Source organism: Chamaea fasciata, unplaced genomic scaffold, assembly GCF_029207755.1.
Source record: "Chamaea fasciata isolate MVZ Bird 193981 ecotype frontalis unplaced genomic scaffold, bChaFas1.0.hap1 SCAF_1, whole genome shotgun sequence".
In the NCBI taxonomy this organism is placed as follows: Eukaryota; Metazoa; Chordata; class Aves; order Passeriformes; family Sylviidae; genus Chamaea; species Chamaea fasciata.
The window spans coordinates 93,338,485-93,357,395 of record NW_027094086.1 but is presented as its reverse complement, the minus strand read 5'-3'; the positions used below and the strand labels follow the sequence as shown (position 1 = coordinate 93,357,395).

Below are 18,911 nucleotides of genomic sequence, written 5' to 3'. Positions count from 1 at the left end.
ATTGTAGCATGGTGGCTTTTGGTCTTCAGTTAAACCAGTGAAATAGTAGAATAACGCACTTGAATAGTTCTTGAATTGTCCATTTACTCTGGCTAACTGGAATTGCTGAAGTTCTTCCTACTTAGGAAATGCACCTGTGTGTAGCCACTACATTCCTGGCTTCATTTACAGAGCACAAGAGGCGGTGTATGATTTTTAGTATACCTTGGAAGTTAAGCTCATATGGTTCTATCTTTATGCTTTTGGTAAAGGAAAATAAAAAATATATTTTGACCATTTTCCCACTGTTCTGCCCTGTAATAAGGTGAAGAAAAGGAGCTGGTGTTCTCAAAGGACCCCTTGCTGTCCCTGAGGATCCCTGATTACCTGCTTGGCTCTGTATAACAAAATGGCTAGACCCTGGGAGAAGAGTACAGACAGAAACTCCAGTTAGCTGGTAGCTGCTGAGCATAATCCTACAGCAGACCTACAGGAGGCCCTTTCAGAATTTGCCCCTCTCTGTGCTGTGACAGCAGTGGCAGCAGTTTGCAAATGTAGGCATTAACATCCTCTTTGAGAAACTGTTTTTCTTATCTTATAGTGTAATAATCCCTTTCCCCCCCTTTTTTAAAGAGCTAGAATATATATATATATATGTATACCCATATTTGATAGGTAGACATATATAGGGAAATATTTATGTCTCTGTATGTAATGCTGTTGCTGCTCCACCTGCTGACAGAATTGTTTGGAAAGCCACTAAGTTTATTGAAGAAGTGGCTGCTTGCTTCTCACTTCAGCTTTTCCATGTTTTGTGAGTCTTGTGTAACTAGGAGAAGCTGTTCAAGGCATCAGATTGTCTAGTTTGAGCTCAAGTGTATTTTTAGAGGAGCGCTTGATTTCTGTGTTCCTCTATTTTTCCTCCATATATAAAGACCTGTTGGTAAAAGCGGGAATGGGCAGTTGTAGCCAGGTGCAGTTCAATCTCTTCCCAGGTAAGAAGTAACAGGAAATGGCCTCAAGTTGCACCAGGGGAGGCATAGATTGGATATTAGGAAAAATTTCTTCATGGGAATGGTTGTAAAACATTGAACCTGCTGTCCAGGGAGGTGGTGGAGTCATCATCCCTGGAAATATTCAGAAATGTATGAATATGGCACTCCATATCCATGAACAAGGTTTAATGGTGTAGTGCTGCATTGAGGGTTAGACTTGATGATCTTAAAAGTGTTTTCCAGCCTTAACTATTCAATGATTTTAACTCTTGAGAAACTAAAGTCTTTTCACTCACTCCTGACTCACTCAGTGGAGTGTGGGAGCTCTGCTGTGGTCAGAACTTCAGTAGCTTGTAGTGAAGTAGTTAAAAGAAAAGGCACTAAAATGACTCCAGTGGTCACCTCCTGCAAAGCTGTTGTCTTTTGTGCATTCTGTTCTGGTCACACCGTAAGATGGAGTGACCTGAAGCACCGGCCAGGCAGGCTGTAGGAGGTGTGAGCAGTGCTGCTGTGTGAGTATCCTCTTGCCCAGCCAACCCTCATTATCAAAGACTGTCTTTGACAGAAAGCCAGCATTGCAGAAGGCCACATTATATACCATGGTCCTTGTCATTTATCTGTCTCATGTAATACAGAGGGCAACCTTTTATCCCATACAGATGCATGAATTGTAAAGTAGCTTTTCAACAAACCATTTGCATGTTCTACCATCCTGTTTGTTTGGGGATAATAAGGTTAATAATTCCATAATAATAATATTAAAAATTCCTTTGATACCCTCCTTTCTGTCCCAGTGCTGTATCATCATGCTGGTCAAGAGTGATCCATTGTCATTTTGTGTAATCTGGAACAGGAAGACTGGAAAAGCAGTTATAGAGCCCTGAAACAGTAGCTTTGGCATTAGCATACCTGCTTTTAGTGAGTGCTAACTGTCCAAATACCTCTTCCATCCCTGTCAGTGCATGCTTACCATTCAGTAGGGTGTCAAGTAGGGTGATTAGATGCTTATCTAATGCAACCATTAGATGTTGAATAAATTTTCTCATTCTCTTCAGAAAACTTACCTGGAGTTTTTCTGGGCCTGAATGACCAAATATTCCCATCAGGCAATTGCTAAACTTCTCCTTAAAAGATACTGTATCCTAAAGTCTTTTCTTCATGCTCCATGATTGCAAGGGTGTGTGAGGTCCATTGTCTTTCCCCAGGTAAGCATGAGCAGACTTTGGCAGTATAATATAGATTACTTTGCCCATTAAATTCTGGTGCGTGGGCTCTATTTCTTTTAAAACCTATGTCTAATTTCTCAGCATCCCTTGGGGTGTTTAGGGAAATTTTAGCTCCTCTATCAGTCACATATTTCAAAGGATGTTTTCTAGGTCCTACTGGTAGGTAAATATGGGCTTGTCCTTATCAACTCATTGATAGATCATAATGCACCAGGTGATATAGCCTAAAGTTCTCCCAGCACTTAGTGAGTTTTCTTTCATCTCTCTTCCTCTTCTCAAAGGATTGCAGGTATGTTTTTTTCTGTGAAAGCTTTTTGTTTTTCACGTCCCCTTTGCACTGTTTTCACGAAGTGTTCTCTTGTTGTTGCCTGAGAGCTGCATGGAAAGTTAAAGCTACTGCATCCTCCACAAGTCATTTTGCTCCAGGGGTGTTTTGATCCTTCTTTTATCTTAGGCAGGGTACGTTTAAAAGTCCTCACCTGGCACTCAGAAAGTCTCGGCACTTCAGTTTTTGGGCCCCTCTCAAAGGCCCAAGTTTGTTCTCAAGGACGGGTTTCCCAGCCCATTTCCCTTGCATGGTTTACTGTGTCATGGAAGAGTCTTGCCCAAGAAGATAGGTCATCTTGGGGATCTTGTAACACTTCATTATGCATTTACATATCCTCTCATTTTGTCTTGTCACCCTACTGAAAACATTTTTAATGTTATCACAGCTTCTTTCAATAGAGGTCTTAAAATATTAGGTTCGACTTCTGGGGAGATTGAGATATATCCCTTTAAGTGTCTGTCCATTGCCTTGTAACAGTGATGAATATTTCATGAGATGACCACATGGGTATGGAAACTGGTCCTGCTCTTCCCATAACCTCTGTTCCTCCTGCCCAATATGCATCCCTGCTGATTACTGAATGGGGTTGTTTGATAGGCTCAGGTCCTAGGTTTAATGAGACTCCTGGCCCCCAATATCTGTCAGCTTCACTTCACCTAGTAATATTCTACTTGCTTCTGAGAGACTCACTGTCAACAACTGCTCAGTCTCTGACTCCCCTGGTTTTAATCCATGTTTTTCCTGTTTGCCACTTGCTGGCAGTCCCAGGGAGTAGTTCTGACCATGGGTTTTTTCTGACCTTCTTGAGGTCCTTTGAACACTTCAGTCTTAATTATGGGTATCATTTTTAATTCTAGAACCACTTCCTTTCTAGAAGAGGAGCTAGAGGTTCAGTCATTTCATGCGTCCCATTCTTCCTCATCAGCATTTTCATCAGAGTTTTCCCGAATACCATTTCAATCCTCAGCTGATACTATTAATTTTTGGATTTTTCTTACAGCTGGGGGCTTGGTGACTTTTAATGTCAACTCAAATTTTTTTTTTCCTCAAGGTTTTTGCTTTCCCTTGGATTCTTTTAACTGTTGTTTTACCTGGTCATTTTGATACCAAAAAGACAATTTTTCTTTCCTTTATTTACTATCTCACATGCTTAGTTTATTTCATAATTTGTTCTCTTTATTGCCTTACAGCCTTTAAGCATAATCTGCACAACTGATGGAAGTGTGTTGAAAACTCAACAGAGCAAAGAATATTGGGGGTTTTTTTACATTTTAAGCATTCATTACAAGTTAATGTGAATGCTGTGCTACAACTGTGGAACGAGACTCTTTAATTTAGTTAAAAGGAAAGAAAGCCAACAGGAAAGAAAGGCAACAGGCAAACTGGACAAATCTTGTTAAAAACCAAAAAGCTGTTTCATTTTTAACAACAACAACAAAACTCCATTGAAATTAATGTTCTAAAGATACCGGACCTCTGGGTTTCAGAATACAAATAAGTGGGCATGGCTTTCTCTGGCAGTGAGACATGCTGTGTGCATGCTTGTGCTTATCCTGTGCCTATATGCTTTGTTTATATGTCTGCTGAGGACCTGTCATACTTCCCTTTGGGTTTGGAAGGAACTTATGCTGCTGGGACAGTATGTTGGGATCCAAAGGACAGGCAAAGGGTACATTCCCTTTCCTGCGGGCACTGCTTTACCTGTTGCTTTCACTACTTCTTTCATACACTGAAGACCTGCATTAACATCCAGTACAACTTGAAAGGGCAGAATACAGGCTGTGCAAGCTCTTCCCCTTCTCCTGAAGTGTGTGCTTTTAGTGCTCTGAAAAGTCTCCCCATCAGCAGAGAATCTCCCTTGATCTGTCCTGGTTTATCACCTTGTCTCTGAGTGAGATGAACCCCTGCAGTGGTTCTGTGACTAGTGGGGCTGCTGATGAAAATGCCTTAAAAGCTGGTAATCAGGTTGGTTTATTCTCTCAGCTGGCAATGAAATTAGAAGTCTAGTTTAGACTGGGTACTGAAGTATTGGATGTATGATGTTGGTATGGGATTGCTGCCTTGCTGCCTTTAATGATGACATTTTCAGGTTCATTTTAAAGTGAAGAGTCTTATTCTGAAATGGAGATTTACTCTTCATGGAAAGCTAGAAGCCAGCTCCAGGAGCACAGTGATAATGGTGGCTTCCAAGCACTGTTATGATCAGTATAGCTCCACTGTCTATTCTGAAGGCTCATTGCAGTTCCTAAATTGGCTTTGCAGTTTTATTCCAAAACAGTCCTTCACATTCAAAGGCTTTGGATTGAGTAAGGGAATCATTTATCACTATCTTAGGAATTTTATTTAATTTTAATTATAATTTTATTTTTCCCGATGGACAGTGAAAAAGACTTTTGGCATTTTAGCTGGCTGCATTTGGCTGTCACTGATAAGTGATTCATTAATTTTAATCTGAAACCAAGAAACCTCACAGTGAGTTTACACATGCATATTTTAGGGTGTATGGAAATAGATAGAAAATATTCATAGTAGCAAATGTATCCTGTATTCTTTGCTGTCCTTTTCCCTGCCAACTTAGCATTGTCTTCTCTTGAGTGCTAGACTGTTTGAAAGTGATTGTTTTCTGGGTCTTGACATCTGAAGAATTATGCACCTAGTGTATTTATGGCTTAACCTAATCTTCCAACTGAGTTTAGTTGGGCTAGCAGTGTATTTACTTTGAAATTATTAATACGCTGAGAATTTCACCAGCATGCCATTTATATTACAATGGATCCTTGTCATAATCCTCTTAAATCAAGATGATTAAGGAATTTCTTAGAGTTGAAAGCTCTTTGTGCAAGATTTAAATTCACCACTTCTCAGGACAAATTCAGTAGATTGTGAGCTGATGCTTTGGTGTTTTTAACCTATAAGGCACACTATTAATGTGTTCAGGCGTCCACTGCACTCATAGAAGCCTTAATAACATTGAATATATTGTATGCAAAAGTAATTGCAACTGGAAATGTGAGGTTTAGAGCTTAGACTAGTGCATCTGGTTCAGCAGAATTTATGGGTTTATGAAAGTGACACCAGAGGTACATTTAATTATCAACAGCTTGATTTGAGGTTAAAAAAAAAAAAAAAAAGACAGCAAACCACCAAAAAAACCCCAGCCTATAAATTTTTTTGTTTGTGCCACATCCTGTAAAGAGTATGTGTAGGAAGTTGATCAGGAAAGTAGCAAATTTAGAAGTGTAGCAGAAAATTCTTTGGGGGGAGAACCCTCATTTCAAAGCTTATTCCATTCAAATACAGTAGTTTAGTTGTGGTCACATGGCTTGCAAAGTAACTCCCTACATAAACTGTAAAAGAAGTTCTAGAGTTAATAGAATGTGAAGTTTGAGGTTTTGCTGTGATTTGGAGAAGTCATTGAGTGGAGATGGGCTGAACCACTCCACAGTTTTTTAGATCTATTTTTGAGTATTTTGAGGTCTTAGAGGTTAGTAGTCATTTCAATTTCCTTTTTGTTACTGACTAAAAAAAAAGGAAGAAAAAGGCCAACCCTTATTTATAAGGAAAGTTGCACAGAACCCCAGGTATTGCTGTCCTGCTCTGAATTGGTTTCAGTAAAATTATGAACTTGCCAAAGAGTAAAAACCTGGGCTACCAAATATCCACTCTGCGCTGTGAGCTAAAGCTGTTGTCTGTGTTTTCCTGCTGACAACTTTTAAGATTAAAAACCTATCTACCATTAAAACACAGACCCTATCATTTCTGTATTGTCAAAGCAGATAAAAAGGCTGCTGAAGAAAGAAAGCTTCTCGTTTGCAAGAAGAGAGATTTTACAAGACCTGTTGGCTTATTCCTTGCATAGTAGGAGACAAATCTGTGGCAAGAAATGAGAACCCTTTTTGCTGTAGGTGTGTACTGTTACAGTGATGAATCATGGTAGCCAGAGTGTTCTAATGCCCGTGGGGAGCTAAGATGATGATAAACCTTGCAGCCACTTTATTTGAAAACACACTGAGTTTCTTTGGGCTTGTTTTTAGGGAAGTGAATGCTTTGCAAAATGCAAAATGGGAAAATGTATACTTATCAGCAGGAAAGCGTGCTGCTTAATTCGTAGCAGGAGGGTGTAAAAGTGTAGTGATGCTCAGTTTGGAATGATGGAATCGGAGCACACATTTCAGGGCTTTTGCATTTGTTTTGTGACAGTTTAGCCCCTAGCACACAACTGTACTCAAGAGAAGGCCGAGTTATGGAACAGGCACAGAATTAAAAAAAGATGTGGCTGAATGAGAACTGCTTTCTTAATTTTGAAATGAGAATGTCCTTAATGATCTGTAATTTGAATCAATTAATTAATTAGATGCTGAGAACATGGCAACTAAATGAGATAAAGGACCAAAACAGGAAGAGGGAAGAAAAAACCCTTCTATTATAACAATCCTTTATTTTTGTAGCTGTTGATGTATAAAGATGACTGAGCTGTTGCAGCTTTTCCTTTGCTCCAGCATTACCATATTTCCTATCAGTAAGGGAGAATGCTGCAGACAAGGGCAAGCTCTAGAAGCACCTTTTGCAGTTTCTGTTGAGGTTAATCAGATGTCAGTGTTCTCTAAAAGCATCAAATTGTATCACAAATTCAAAATTTTTGAAAGAGAGGAAGCGATTGCTTAAAAGCTTGAGGCTGCAATAGTATCAAGGGAAGAAAATATGTAATTTTCAATATTCTCAACAGTTTCATATGTGTACTGCTAGCAGGTTCTTTTCAATTCCATTGCTTTTTGATGACGGAACTCACAGGCATGAACACACATGCAAAACTATCACAAAGGCAGTGGCTTTTTGTTGGAAATGGGTCTTGTACAACAGTGATATTTTAAAATTAAATAAACCCCATAACACACACAAAATGAGAAAATAAAATTATGTTGTATGCAGGCACCAACAGATGTCCTTTTTCTTCATAGCAAACAATTCAATTTTATGAGCCACTTTTTTCTTTTTTTTCCATTTTGTTTTTAATTTTACTTACTGCTTTTTATGGGGCAGCCTCTGTTGTAAGTCACATTGATTTTTTTTATTGTCACATTGACTTCCTTCCTTATGTATAGGGCTTGCAGTTAGTAAATGTCTCAGATTTCCACAAAATATTCAGGGCAGACTGTTTTTACAATGACTTTTAAAATTTCTACTACTAAATTTCAATCAGTTTAAAATTTGAAATGCATTATTATCTCTATAATTTTGTAATTTTTGCTACAATAAATGCTTTACAGTTAATGATGCTTAAGAAAGGAGCTTATATAAAAGCCATTTATTCCTGTGCTTAATTATTTAAAAAGTACAGATTTCTTATGAGTTAGTTTAATATATAACTTAATTAGTATTTAATTAAATCATATAACCTTGTTGATCAAAGTATAGAAAAAGAATTCCAGCTGAAATACTGAATGGCATCAAACAGAAAATGGTCTTTGCATTTTATCCAGACTTGCTTGGTTGTATATGCACCAGTTTGTGGTTTCTTTCTCTACATACTGAACTGAACACACAATACACTGGACGCTTCAGTGTTTAGACAACTACTTAAACATGACCAGTGAAGTGTTGCTAGTCAAAATATTTTGGGCATTTATAAATTCGCTCTTGCTGGTAACTTATCTATTCTGTACCTATCAGGAGATTAGGAGTTAAAAAAAGACCTAGAAAATAGCTAGAAAATTCTCCTGAATGGGCAGCAGAATCACTTTCACACAAATGAATTCCCTGGCACTGCAAAGCCAGTGAGAGCTGGTATGGGTAGGGACCAGGACAGGGTAGGTAATTCTCAAAATGAAGATCTTTGAGTTTTAAGAGTCATTGTGCAAGTCATTAAGAAGTCTTAAAATTGTCTTAAATTGAATTAGTTTTATCTGTCCATTTGCAACAGAGTCACAGAGCTGAATAGCTCTGCAGGAATGTAGTACCATCTTTATAAGATAGACCTTGGCCAAGTACAAAATCAGAAACTTCACCCCCTGTTTACTAGTCATTATCCTTTTCAAGGTTCTCATGCAAACCTGTCCGCAGTGCCTTTCTCTCACCCATAGCCTCTGGACCTGATTACCAAAGACTAAGTGTTCTGGTAACATCCTGCTCATGTAATTTCACTGCCTTTTTCAGCTGAAAATTTCTCTTGTTCTTACCATTTGTGTGGCTTCATTGCTCCGAGCTGTAGAGGTTGGCCATAAAGTAGGTTCCAGTGTTTCAACACCTGTGTAATTTGAATTTACTTGGGGCAGGCTGAGTTGGTCCACTTTTTTTTAAGGCAGTAGTTACCTTTCCTTGGCAGGGCTGTTACCAGACTTCAAATGTTCCCTTTCCTGGTAGTCCTGACAAGGCTTTGGGGAATTCAGAGCTTTAAGCCATTTGTATCCTCCTGAGATTTCATCGCACTTTCTCCCTGTGGCATTATGGAGTTGGAGAAAGGCGGGAGAGAGCACAGCTCTTGAAGAAACTCCATAGGAAAACACTTAGGGTTGCAGTTTTCATTCATCTCTTCAGCCTGAAACCAAAAAATCTTGTAAGAGCTCTTTGCACTCTCCAAAGTCTTAATAAGTACTGTTTGTTGAAGAAATATGAACAAAAAAATCAGTAAAAATACTTGCCTGAAAGCAAGGAACATTTTTTCATTGCTTTTTTTTTTGGGGGGGGGTGGGGTTTGGGGTTTTTTTTTTGCTGCACTTCTGTGTGTGTGGTAACATTGGAATACAGACATTCAGTTGCTGGTAGGTAGTAGTCCAACAGCATTCCTCTTCACAGGCTTTCCTAAAGGAAGATTCCTTTAGGAAGCTTAAATTGGCTTGGGTACCTGCTGACTTGGGGTTTTTTTCCCCTCTCATTCTTTCAAGCTTCTACTCTTCTAAAAGCCAATTTTTCTGCCTTCCAGTCAGTGCATTGGATCCCATTGCTTCCCCTTTTTTCACCAGTACTTCCTCATCTTTCTATTTCCTCTTATACAGTTTTTCATTCCACATGTTTTTTTCTAATATCACTGTGCCTTCATCATCTCCCTCAGTGTCTATATCCTCAAGCCTCTGCATATGCTCTCTCTCCACCTGGCTGTTCCTTTTGAATGATCTTTTCTTTGCCCTTCTGCAGGTTCTTCTTTCCCCTTTTTACCTAAATTGCTGAACATGACCCTGCTTTAAAATAATCAGAAATAACAGGAGATGTTTAGGTTATATAACTTCCCTGTTTAGGGTATAAAAATACTGCTGATTTTTGCCTCAAGGTAGTCTATTGTCACACAGTGACTGCCAAAACTTGAAAAACTCCAGTGTCTTCTTTTTGTCTGGACACCATGGAAAAATATCCTCACAGAAGATCACAAAATTTTCAGTACATTTTACTTGGCCTCTTGACAGAAGCTGCACTTGCTGTGGCATGGAGAAGTGAGAACCTAACTGAAATAAATCCTTTGTTTATACTTAAAGCAAAGCTGCAGGGAGACATACCTTCCTTTCTTACCTCTTTTTAGAGTTCTTCTGCCCCAGTGGGCCTGTCTGTGCTCAGTTCTCAGGTAGTTTGAGGCACAAGAAAGTCAGAGCTGACTCATAAAAGAGGAGCATGTTTAATCTACAATTTTATATGAACTGTTTGGAGTAGTCATAAATGTTCCATTTAATGGAAGTGCTAGAATTTTTCTTTTCAGCAAGGTATACCACATATTTCTGCTTCAGTAGAGATTGCAATAGAAGCCAATAACAGTACAGGATGAAGACTTGCAAAAATGTTTCTTCATGTAATTTATGGCATTTTCTACAATGCTTTCTTGTTTTTTCTCCCTTAGAGACATGTGAGGAAACTGACTAATGATTTAGACACAGAGATGTGAAATATTGCATCAATAAGGTTTTTTCATACTTTTTTTTTCCTAAATCAAGAAGCACAATCGATGAAATATGAGGCAAAGTTACCCAACTGAAAGCATTTCCTTGGAAGTAACTCAGAGCATTGATAATTGTGATTAATGTGCCCTGCAAACTCCTGTTGACAAGATCTTGACACAGAATCACACAAACAAGAAATGTGTTGGCCTTTCACTCAGCTTCCATCCTCCAGATATTTGTAACTTCACATGCAGAAAGTGTAAATACTTCTGGCTGTAGAGTAGCAATGCTAATAATGTTAACGTTTTAAGCTATTTTCATAATGCTCATTTATTCAAATTATTTCATGTAAATTATTTTGCAATCTTGGTATTTCTTTTCACTTTTTGTAATGAAACACAACAGTGTATGTCCTAATGTAAGACTAATTGCATTCCTTGCCATTTCCTTTGGTATTTTTTGTTCAAGTATTACAACTTCCCCATTTTTCATTTAGTGTCCTTTTCTTCTTCATCTGTTTTGGCACATTTCAGACCTAAGTGTTTTAATTTGTTCCCTGACTGTATTTTGGACGTCTGTCTTCCATTCTCTTATGTTTGTCCAGAGGTAAATAATTAATTTCCCTATTGTTGTAAATGCTCTATTTTCCTTAAATAATATTTTCAGTCTGTGGAAGACCAGGAATGCTGCCTTTCTTGAGAATAGTTTCTGTGCAGGACAACAGTGGTATCCCCGAGAGATGCTGCAGTGTTGTGCAGAGTTATTTTCAACTGATATCTTTTCATTTATGACCAGCTTTCTGAGCAAACTCCTGCTAGAAAGTGCTTGGAGGAAATTCCATGGAGATTTCAGATTTTGCTTATTGAAATCCTGCTCTTACTACCTTTGTGGGCAGTCTCTTTTAAATGAGAAATACGATTCCTTACTGAAAATTACAGCCTTCTTTCTTCTCTCCTGCTTCCTCCTGGTTCCATGTTTAAGTTTTTTCAAAATAATGTATGTCTGTCTCCCTGGGTTGTTAAGCATAGCCCTGAGCCTGATATGCTCTTCTAAGAAGAGGTGCTTTAAAATTGAGAATCCTCAGCTCTTGAGTGGATTTGGCCTCCAGGGCTAACACGTGTTCATCTCCCTTGTACTCCTCCTTTTGCCCTGGAGTAAAAACCTGATGAAAATTGCCTCTGCACCAAAGTCCTTTTTACCTCTAGAGGCCAGACAGTTCCAATTTTGCTTGAAAGACTTGGGGACTTTGAAAGCAAAGGTGTTATTACAGAGTCTAAATGGAAGGATGGTGATATTAAATGCAGTTCTTTCAGACACTGAGTTGACTTTTTATAGTTCAGTGAGCCAAAGAATCTAGGGCAAGGTTATATTCTTATGTACTTAAGGGAAGGCCTTGAAATAGGACAGTCTTCATGGTGGCTTTTAGGGAACACAGTGCATTTTCTTCTCAGAATGTGGTGGAAATCTGTAACTCAAATGTCTGTGATGAGAGGCAACAATGATAATACCAGGTAAGAGAAGCAGAACATTCTGTGTCTTAGAGAGCTCAGAAAAATGGGAAATGTGAAGTGCATTGATTATTTAAAAAGTATAAGTATAAACATCTGTTCAGGTGCATTTTCTTCTCAACCAATCCATGTTTTTATTGCTGATTTTGTCAAAAAACCCAAACAAGTCTTGTGTCAAAGGGGATTTCTATTGAGATATATACAGGTAGATTGTCCAAGATTTATCATGCTGCCATCAAGTATTGAATGTCCTTAGTTGGTTTCAATGGAACATCCATGAACATGCATTGTATTTAATAAACCCCAAGAAAAAGGAAATTGAAAAAGGAAATTAAAAATGAAAACTGTTATTTTCATGTGAAGTATAAAACAGGTCTTGAAAAACGTGTGAATTATTTAGGATAAGAATCCAACCAATGATGCTAAGAGTCCTCTGGTATTTCCAACAAGGATAATTTCAGAGGACGAGTAGTATAGATCTTTTGGTAGTGGGGGGGAGGTTCCAGCAGGACTGATGCCTGGGTAATCAAGCTGCTCTGTCCATGAGGAAATCACTCTTCTAAGATGCACCCAGCTATACTGCTTTGGAATTTCATTGTGATCTGCCATGGAAACCCCTATTTCTGCCTCTTCATTTCAGACTGTGAGAACAGCCTTCATTTCTGGTCCTTTGGGCTGTAGCTGTCAGACAACTTCTAAGGCCATCTGGCGCCCCTTCCCCATTCAGCCATTTGCTGGCTCAGAATTTATTCCCAGGGCAAACTCTTCCCTTGGCTGTCATAGTGAGGAGAAAGTAACCGAAAACTACCAGAGTTGTCAGTTCTGACTTTTTATGCAGATAGACTCTGGATTTCTCTAGGTCTTGGGGTTTTATTCATTATTGTTTTCACCAAAATGGTTCTGTGCAGCAGTGTAGATTAATTTGCATGATCAGTTGATATTACCAAGCTCAGATCCTTTTATGAAGAACTAGGAGGCAGTTAGAAATACTTTTTCCTCTTTCTTACTGTAGTTACATATGATGTTGTATATGGACACATCATCTTTCCTAGATCAATGGAGAGAGATGATTGGGAGTAACTTGTGCCTTTAGTTTCTGGGCTACTCTCAGTTCAGGGGAAAATAGAGAAGATTGTGTGTCACTTGGAAATTGTTTTCAGTGTGTACCTATCTTCACTTTCCTAATTAGCTGATACCATGAGGCCTGTGTCGGAAACTTCAAAGACCCCTAATTACTACTTATACTTAGGGGAAAGAAATTACTTGAACTAAATTACTTGAGCGAAATAAAATCTTTGCAAAATTTAATACCAATGTAACCATTAATCCATGTTAATCCAGGAGTACGTGCTTTTTAATGCGGATATGGAGTTTCAGCCCTAATTCTACTTGCAAGTGCCCAGAGCCGAGGAGTAGAAGTAATCCAACTGTTTCACTTAATCTTTTAACCCTGACCTGATTCAGCATGTTTAGTTTTGATTCAGAGATTGAAAATTTTGATAGATGTGTGTTATAATGCTCATTACTAAAGGATACTATAATTGACTGTAGAAACAGAAGTATTATGTTGTTATCATAATGTATCTAGTTCAGATCCACTCTGAACCTTTGCCCTAAGTGAAGGAACTTCAGATCCAGGACTTTGTTCTGTTCCCTTTCCCTTTGCCTTTTCTCCCCTCTTCCCCAAGTGGTGTAGTATGTAAGTATTTGTTGTTAAAAGAAAAGAAAAACAAATTGACAATAATGAGAGGCTGTAGACTTCCTTGAAAGAACTGTATGGGGAATGATGGGTCAGCTCAGAAAGCTCTTCTCAGAAGCAAAACTGAATGTGCAGTTCAGTAGTTGAGCCACACTGTGTCACCATTGGACTTCACTTCCTTCCACTCTATCTTTCCCATTATAGGTGAAGATATTTACAAAGCCAGAGAAGAGGGGTCTGAAATGTGGGAGGCAGTTGAAGTGCAAGAAGATGAAGATACTCTTGTGGAAGTTCCACTGGACCAGGTAGTGATCAAGCTTTACTTGATCATTTACTTTAAATGGCTTTGTTTTTTATATTTTAGGGTTACAGATTGTGTGTTGTTTTTCTTTCAAGTGTAAGCATAATTCTGTGGAGATAACTGTAAGCTCAACAATACTCCTTCTTTTATGGTAGCTTTAGCAAATCTCCCTTTCTGTGTTAATATGTCAAATGTCAGTTACCTTTTCATCAGCTTCAGAACTGCTCTGAGAGCTCTTAGAGCGCCTTAGAGAATCAAGGCTCCCTATTGTTACATCCTACCAAATAGGTTCACCTGAATTGCAGTCTCTTTATACTGGCAGAGCAGTATTCCTCCAGTCGTGCACCACAACAGGTGCAGATTTATCTGATTTTTGTTAAAACTGACAGCACTTTTTCTGTTGGAGCAAAATGGTGCTTCGTTGGCCAATTTTTTAATCCTAAGATTTATGTGCAATAAATAGGTCTTGATAACTAAACATAAGATTATATCTCCATTTTTTGTACTTTGATTTGTACTCCTGTGGACTGAAATAATACAAGGAATAGGTAAGTTGAAACTTATTCCAAGGAAGAGGAGAGTAGAACTGCTTAAACTATTTGCTGAAAATGTGTGTGGTTTCTTTCTGCTAATGAATTGCTCACAAGACACTCTTCCTTTTCATCTTATATGTTTGTGGGAATTTGCCAACTTGTTCAACTTTGTTTCCTGTTGCATTGTGCTTTTGGTGTCTCTTGATGATGTCTTGGGGACAGTCACATTGGCCACAAAATAATATTTCTGATCCATGCTTTGATGTAAGGAATCACAGTTTATCAAAAAGGTTTCTCAGGCTGAAAATCATCCCAGTAACATCAGGAATCTTGGGCAGTTTATGACTTAATGGTGGTAAGCAGAGCTGAAGAGTCGTTGTTAATGTGAGTCTGTAGACAAATGGGAGCTAGTTAAAGATAATAGTTTGCGAATACACTTCAATTACCCAGGTCAACCCAATAGAGCATAAACAATCTAGGAGATTTCTGGAGTGTGTTGGAGATAGGTTTTTGATGTAGGTAGTGTGAGACACAGTTAGGTGAATCATTCTGCTGGATTTGCTTCTCAAGAATAAAAACTTATTTGGGATGTGATGGTGGCAGCCTTAGTTGCATTGGTCATGAGATGGTCCAAGTATAAACCCCTGAAGAAAGTGGGAGTGAAAAATAACAAAATAAAAATCCTAGAAGTTAGGAGAGTTGCCTTTGGCTTGGTTGGGAAACTAGCTGCAGGATCCTGTGTGAGGCTGCCCTGAAGTGTGAACGAATTCAGGAGATCTGGCTGATTTCCAAGAGACTCTTCCTCAAACCACAAGAACTATGCCCACTGTGCAAGATAAAAAGCAGACATAGCAGGGGGCCAGTTTGAGCAGAGGACTCCTGACCTCACACTAAAAGGGGCAGAAGACGGGATAGATTCCTAAAGAGCAGTATAGAGACATTGCCTGGATATGCAGAAATGGAACTGAGACAGCCAAAGCTTACTGAGAAATGGTAACTAGTGCATGTGACTGGGAATAAAGGATCATGGATGTTCTATAGACAGATCACACTTCACCCCTTTCATTGTCTCAGTGATGAAATAAGTGTCTGTGTGGAGGAAGGGAGAGCAGTTCTTGTCCTTTATCTTGCTTTCAGTATAGACTTCCATATTTCTAGGAGAAATTGGAAGGAGTGTGGTAAATACGGGGAGGAAAATATCCTTAAAGAGGGTAGGGACTAGATTTGTGGGCTAAAGGGTAGGTGAAAAACTGGCTGGTTTGGTGAGATTTAAAAGGTCAACTGGTTGAGATTTAACTGGCACCTATTTTACAGATGGTGGACCTCAGGGTTTGATGCTGAATCAATTATAATATGTTCATGGGTAACATAGATGATGGCATGGGACACACCCTTATTCAGACCCAGCTGTCATTATCAGGTGAATGTAGAGCTGTCTTTCAGAGCAATCTCAACTGCTTGAAGGAATAGGATGACTTGAGCTTCATGAAGTTCAACAAAAAAGAGAGGTATAAAATTGGACACCTGTAATGCAGTAACTGTCTTAGTGCAGTCTTGACACAGATGGGCTAGAAAAGAGCTGCAGAAAGGGCCATGCAGCTCCTGTGGTTGGCAAGTTGAGTCAGCATTGCTCCCTGTGGGGATGAGGTGGACTGTGCAGGCTGGGCTGGTAAAAGCAGAGCCAGCACATTGAGGTCACTGATTATCTTTCTTGACTCAGCATCTCTGAAATTGCATCTAGAGTATATGTCCAGCTTTGAGGCCTTCTCAGCAGAAGAGAGATATTTAGAAATAGGAGAAAGTTCAGCACAGCAACAAACTAGAAAATTTAGAGGCTAGAGCTTATGACACTATTTAATTACTTACTAAATAGAGCATACTATTTAGTTGGCTGATTTTTTTCAATTTATTTGTATTGCATAAAAGAGTGCTAGACATATATGCATTTAGCTTGTGTTCTACTTTTAAAAACAGTACTTGAGGGAAAATAGATGTTTTATGAACTTACTAGCCACTTCTAAGACTGACACCATACCATCTAAAAAAATACAGATTTTATCTTAGGCTTCTGTTGCTAAGAAGGATCATTCTCATTATTTATTCACTTTAATGGGAAGGAATGTTGCCTGGCTGTTTTATAGACATTGTTCTTGAAGACTCATGAATCAAGTGATAGAGGCAAGAAGAACATGACTGTCTTGGTCCCTGACAGAATGAAAGCTGCAGCTGTGTCTTCTCACAGGACATACCTACCCCAGCCTCAAAGTCTTATACCATGAACACCATTGGGCTCATCAGCCCTGTTAATTGTGGTTGTCCTGGTGAGGTGTCATGATAATGAGGATGTGTTTCATTGTATTGATAGCACTGACTTTGGGGAAGAACATGCCAGCTGTTGTCTTAATCTTTGTTTCTTATGACATCCTGAAGCACATCCTTCTCTGCTCCTGACAGTGTAATAATCAAATTCAGCAATGATTAGCCTGTTTATTGGCCTCTGAAGGTGTGTAAAAAATTCCTCTGGGTAGTGTAGAACATGTGGCTGTGTAAATTGGCTTGTCAGGCCTTAGTTTTTAGGCTGACTGCAATTCATTTCAAATCCAGCCCTGGAGACAGCTGCCTTACTTCTCCACAGTGATCCTACAGCACAGGCAGTAGCTCTATGTGTATCACCAGTTTGCCTCTTCCAGGGGTGGTGACCATCCCCAGGGAGGCGAAAAACTCTACTACCACTTCTTTGTTTGGCAGTGGAACTGTTCACACAGCTGCCAGTGAGCATCAGATGTGCTGGCAAGCTTGCAATGCTAGAAACTTGCTGGATACCTCTAAGCTCATGTACCAAGGTCCATTCATCATGTTCAGATGGAAATATTTTTCACTTGCTACCAACAGATTCTGCTATCTGGACAAGGAATTCGAAGCAGGTGTATTTGATGGGGGAAAAAATATTAAAAAATCAGTCGTGCACTATGAATAATCTGATTTTCTTGTTTCCATAAAGCCAAACAAAGCACCAAAAATTATTGCAACACAAGCCATGGTTTATATATAATGTTAAAACTTCATGTATAGTTTCCTTGGTAATCTGGCAAGAAGCCATGTCCTTCTGAGTAGCACAGAGTACTTTTTATTCCCAGATAACTAAGGTCACTCTAACCTTAGAAACATTTAGCATTTTGCATGTTCAGGTTCATATTAATGGCCATTTTAGATTGTTTTAAATTCTGTGATGTAAAGCTTTTTAGCTTTTTCTTATCTGCACTGCAGTTTCTGTTATTGCTAGAAATATGGGAAAGGACAGCCAGCCAGGTCTTGACTGTCTTGCATAATGCATAAATATTTACATGCCAGCTTTCACTAGAATGCTGGCACTTTTAATAGGCTATCATTTCCATCAGCCACATAAATGAGGTGGGGAAGATAGAGCTTCATGTTTTTTCTTTTTATGCACCCTCTCTGTCTTGCTGTTTGAAGTATACAGTTGAACAAATGCCAGATTAGCCATTAACTAAACCTAGCGTTATACTGGCTAGACTCTCGCTTATGTCCTGTTCTGTAAAATGCTGTCTGCCAACTGAAAACACATTAAAAGAACAGGGTTTGCTTTACTCCAGACTAGCTGACAGTTGTAATTGAACATCAAGGAAGAAAAAAAATTAGTATTTTGCCTTAAACCAAACCAGACCTTTCTGTTCTATGTTCTTTACCAAGACTTCAGCTCCCAAATACAAAATTATTAGTTTCTTCTTTTGACATGCAGGCTTACTCCAAGTTGGTTGTTTGCATCACTGTGTCAGCATTCATGGGGACTGATGACAGGCTATGAAATCAGTTGTGCAAATAGCAAGGGAATAAGGTGGTTCTTGACAGGGAGGCAGCAAAACAATAGTAGTTTCTTACTGGAGATGGTAATTAAGTGTGTAACTCTGAATTTGCTGGTAATAATGCAAATATATTCAAAGTAACTCCAAGAGAAAAATTTCGAACTTTAAAGGCTTTCAGAAAAAACTACTCTTTTTCTTTCATTCTGTATAAGTTCTAAAGTACAAAAGCAGCAGTCTCTAGTGATAATACTGAAATAACATTGCAAGTATGCACTGGTTTATCCATTTCCATAAACATGGTTGTTCTTCTCCCACGCTAAACCCTTGCATGAGTGTTATGAGATCCGAAGTTATCCAGTGCATGACCCCATAAGGAATTCAGGCACATTGTTGTGCCAGTCTGCTTCGCCATGGGGTATATGATACTGGCTATTAAGATGTGATGTAGAAAGAGTCTCTGATTGGGTTTTGGTTTGCTCTTTGGGTTATTTTCCCCCTCCAGATTCATCATCCCCATCTTCTTCAGTGTTTATTTGTAAAAACTAATTGATGATAAATTTATCTAACAGGCACTAGTTTGCATTTTTCTGTAGATGTTCATGTTCTTGGTTTTTTCATTATCTATTTGCTTTTCACTTTTACAGTGTGTCCACAGA

General features: G+C 38.8%; 1 protein-coding gene across 3 annotated transcripts in view; it reads left to right on the top strand.

Moving 5' to 3' along the window:
* Positions 1-18,911, top strand: part of DCDC2 (doublecortin domain containing 2) — a 62,823-nt gene that overhangs the window by 24,389 nt on the left and 19,523 nt on the right. For all 3 annotated transcript variants that reach the window (XM_066189413.1, XM_066189402.1, XM_066189394.1), the window contains exon 8: positions 13,802-13,902. In XM_066189413.1, coding sequence (XP_066045510.1) covers positions 13,802-13,902 — 101 coding nt within the window. The remainder of the gene's footprint in view (positions 1-13,801; positions 13,903-18,911) is intronic.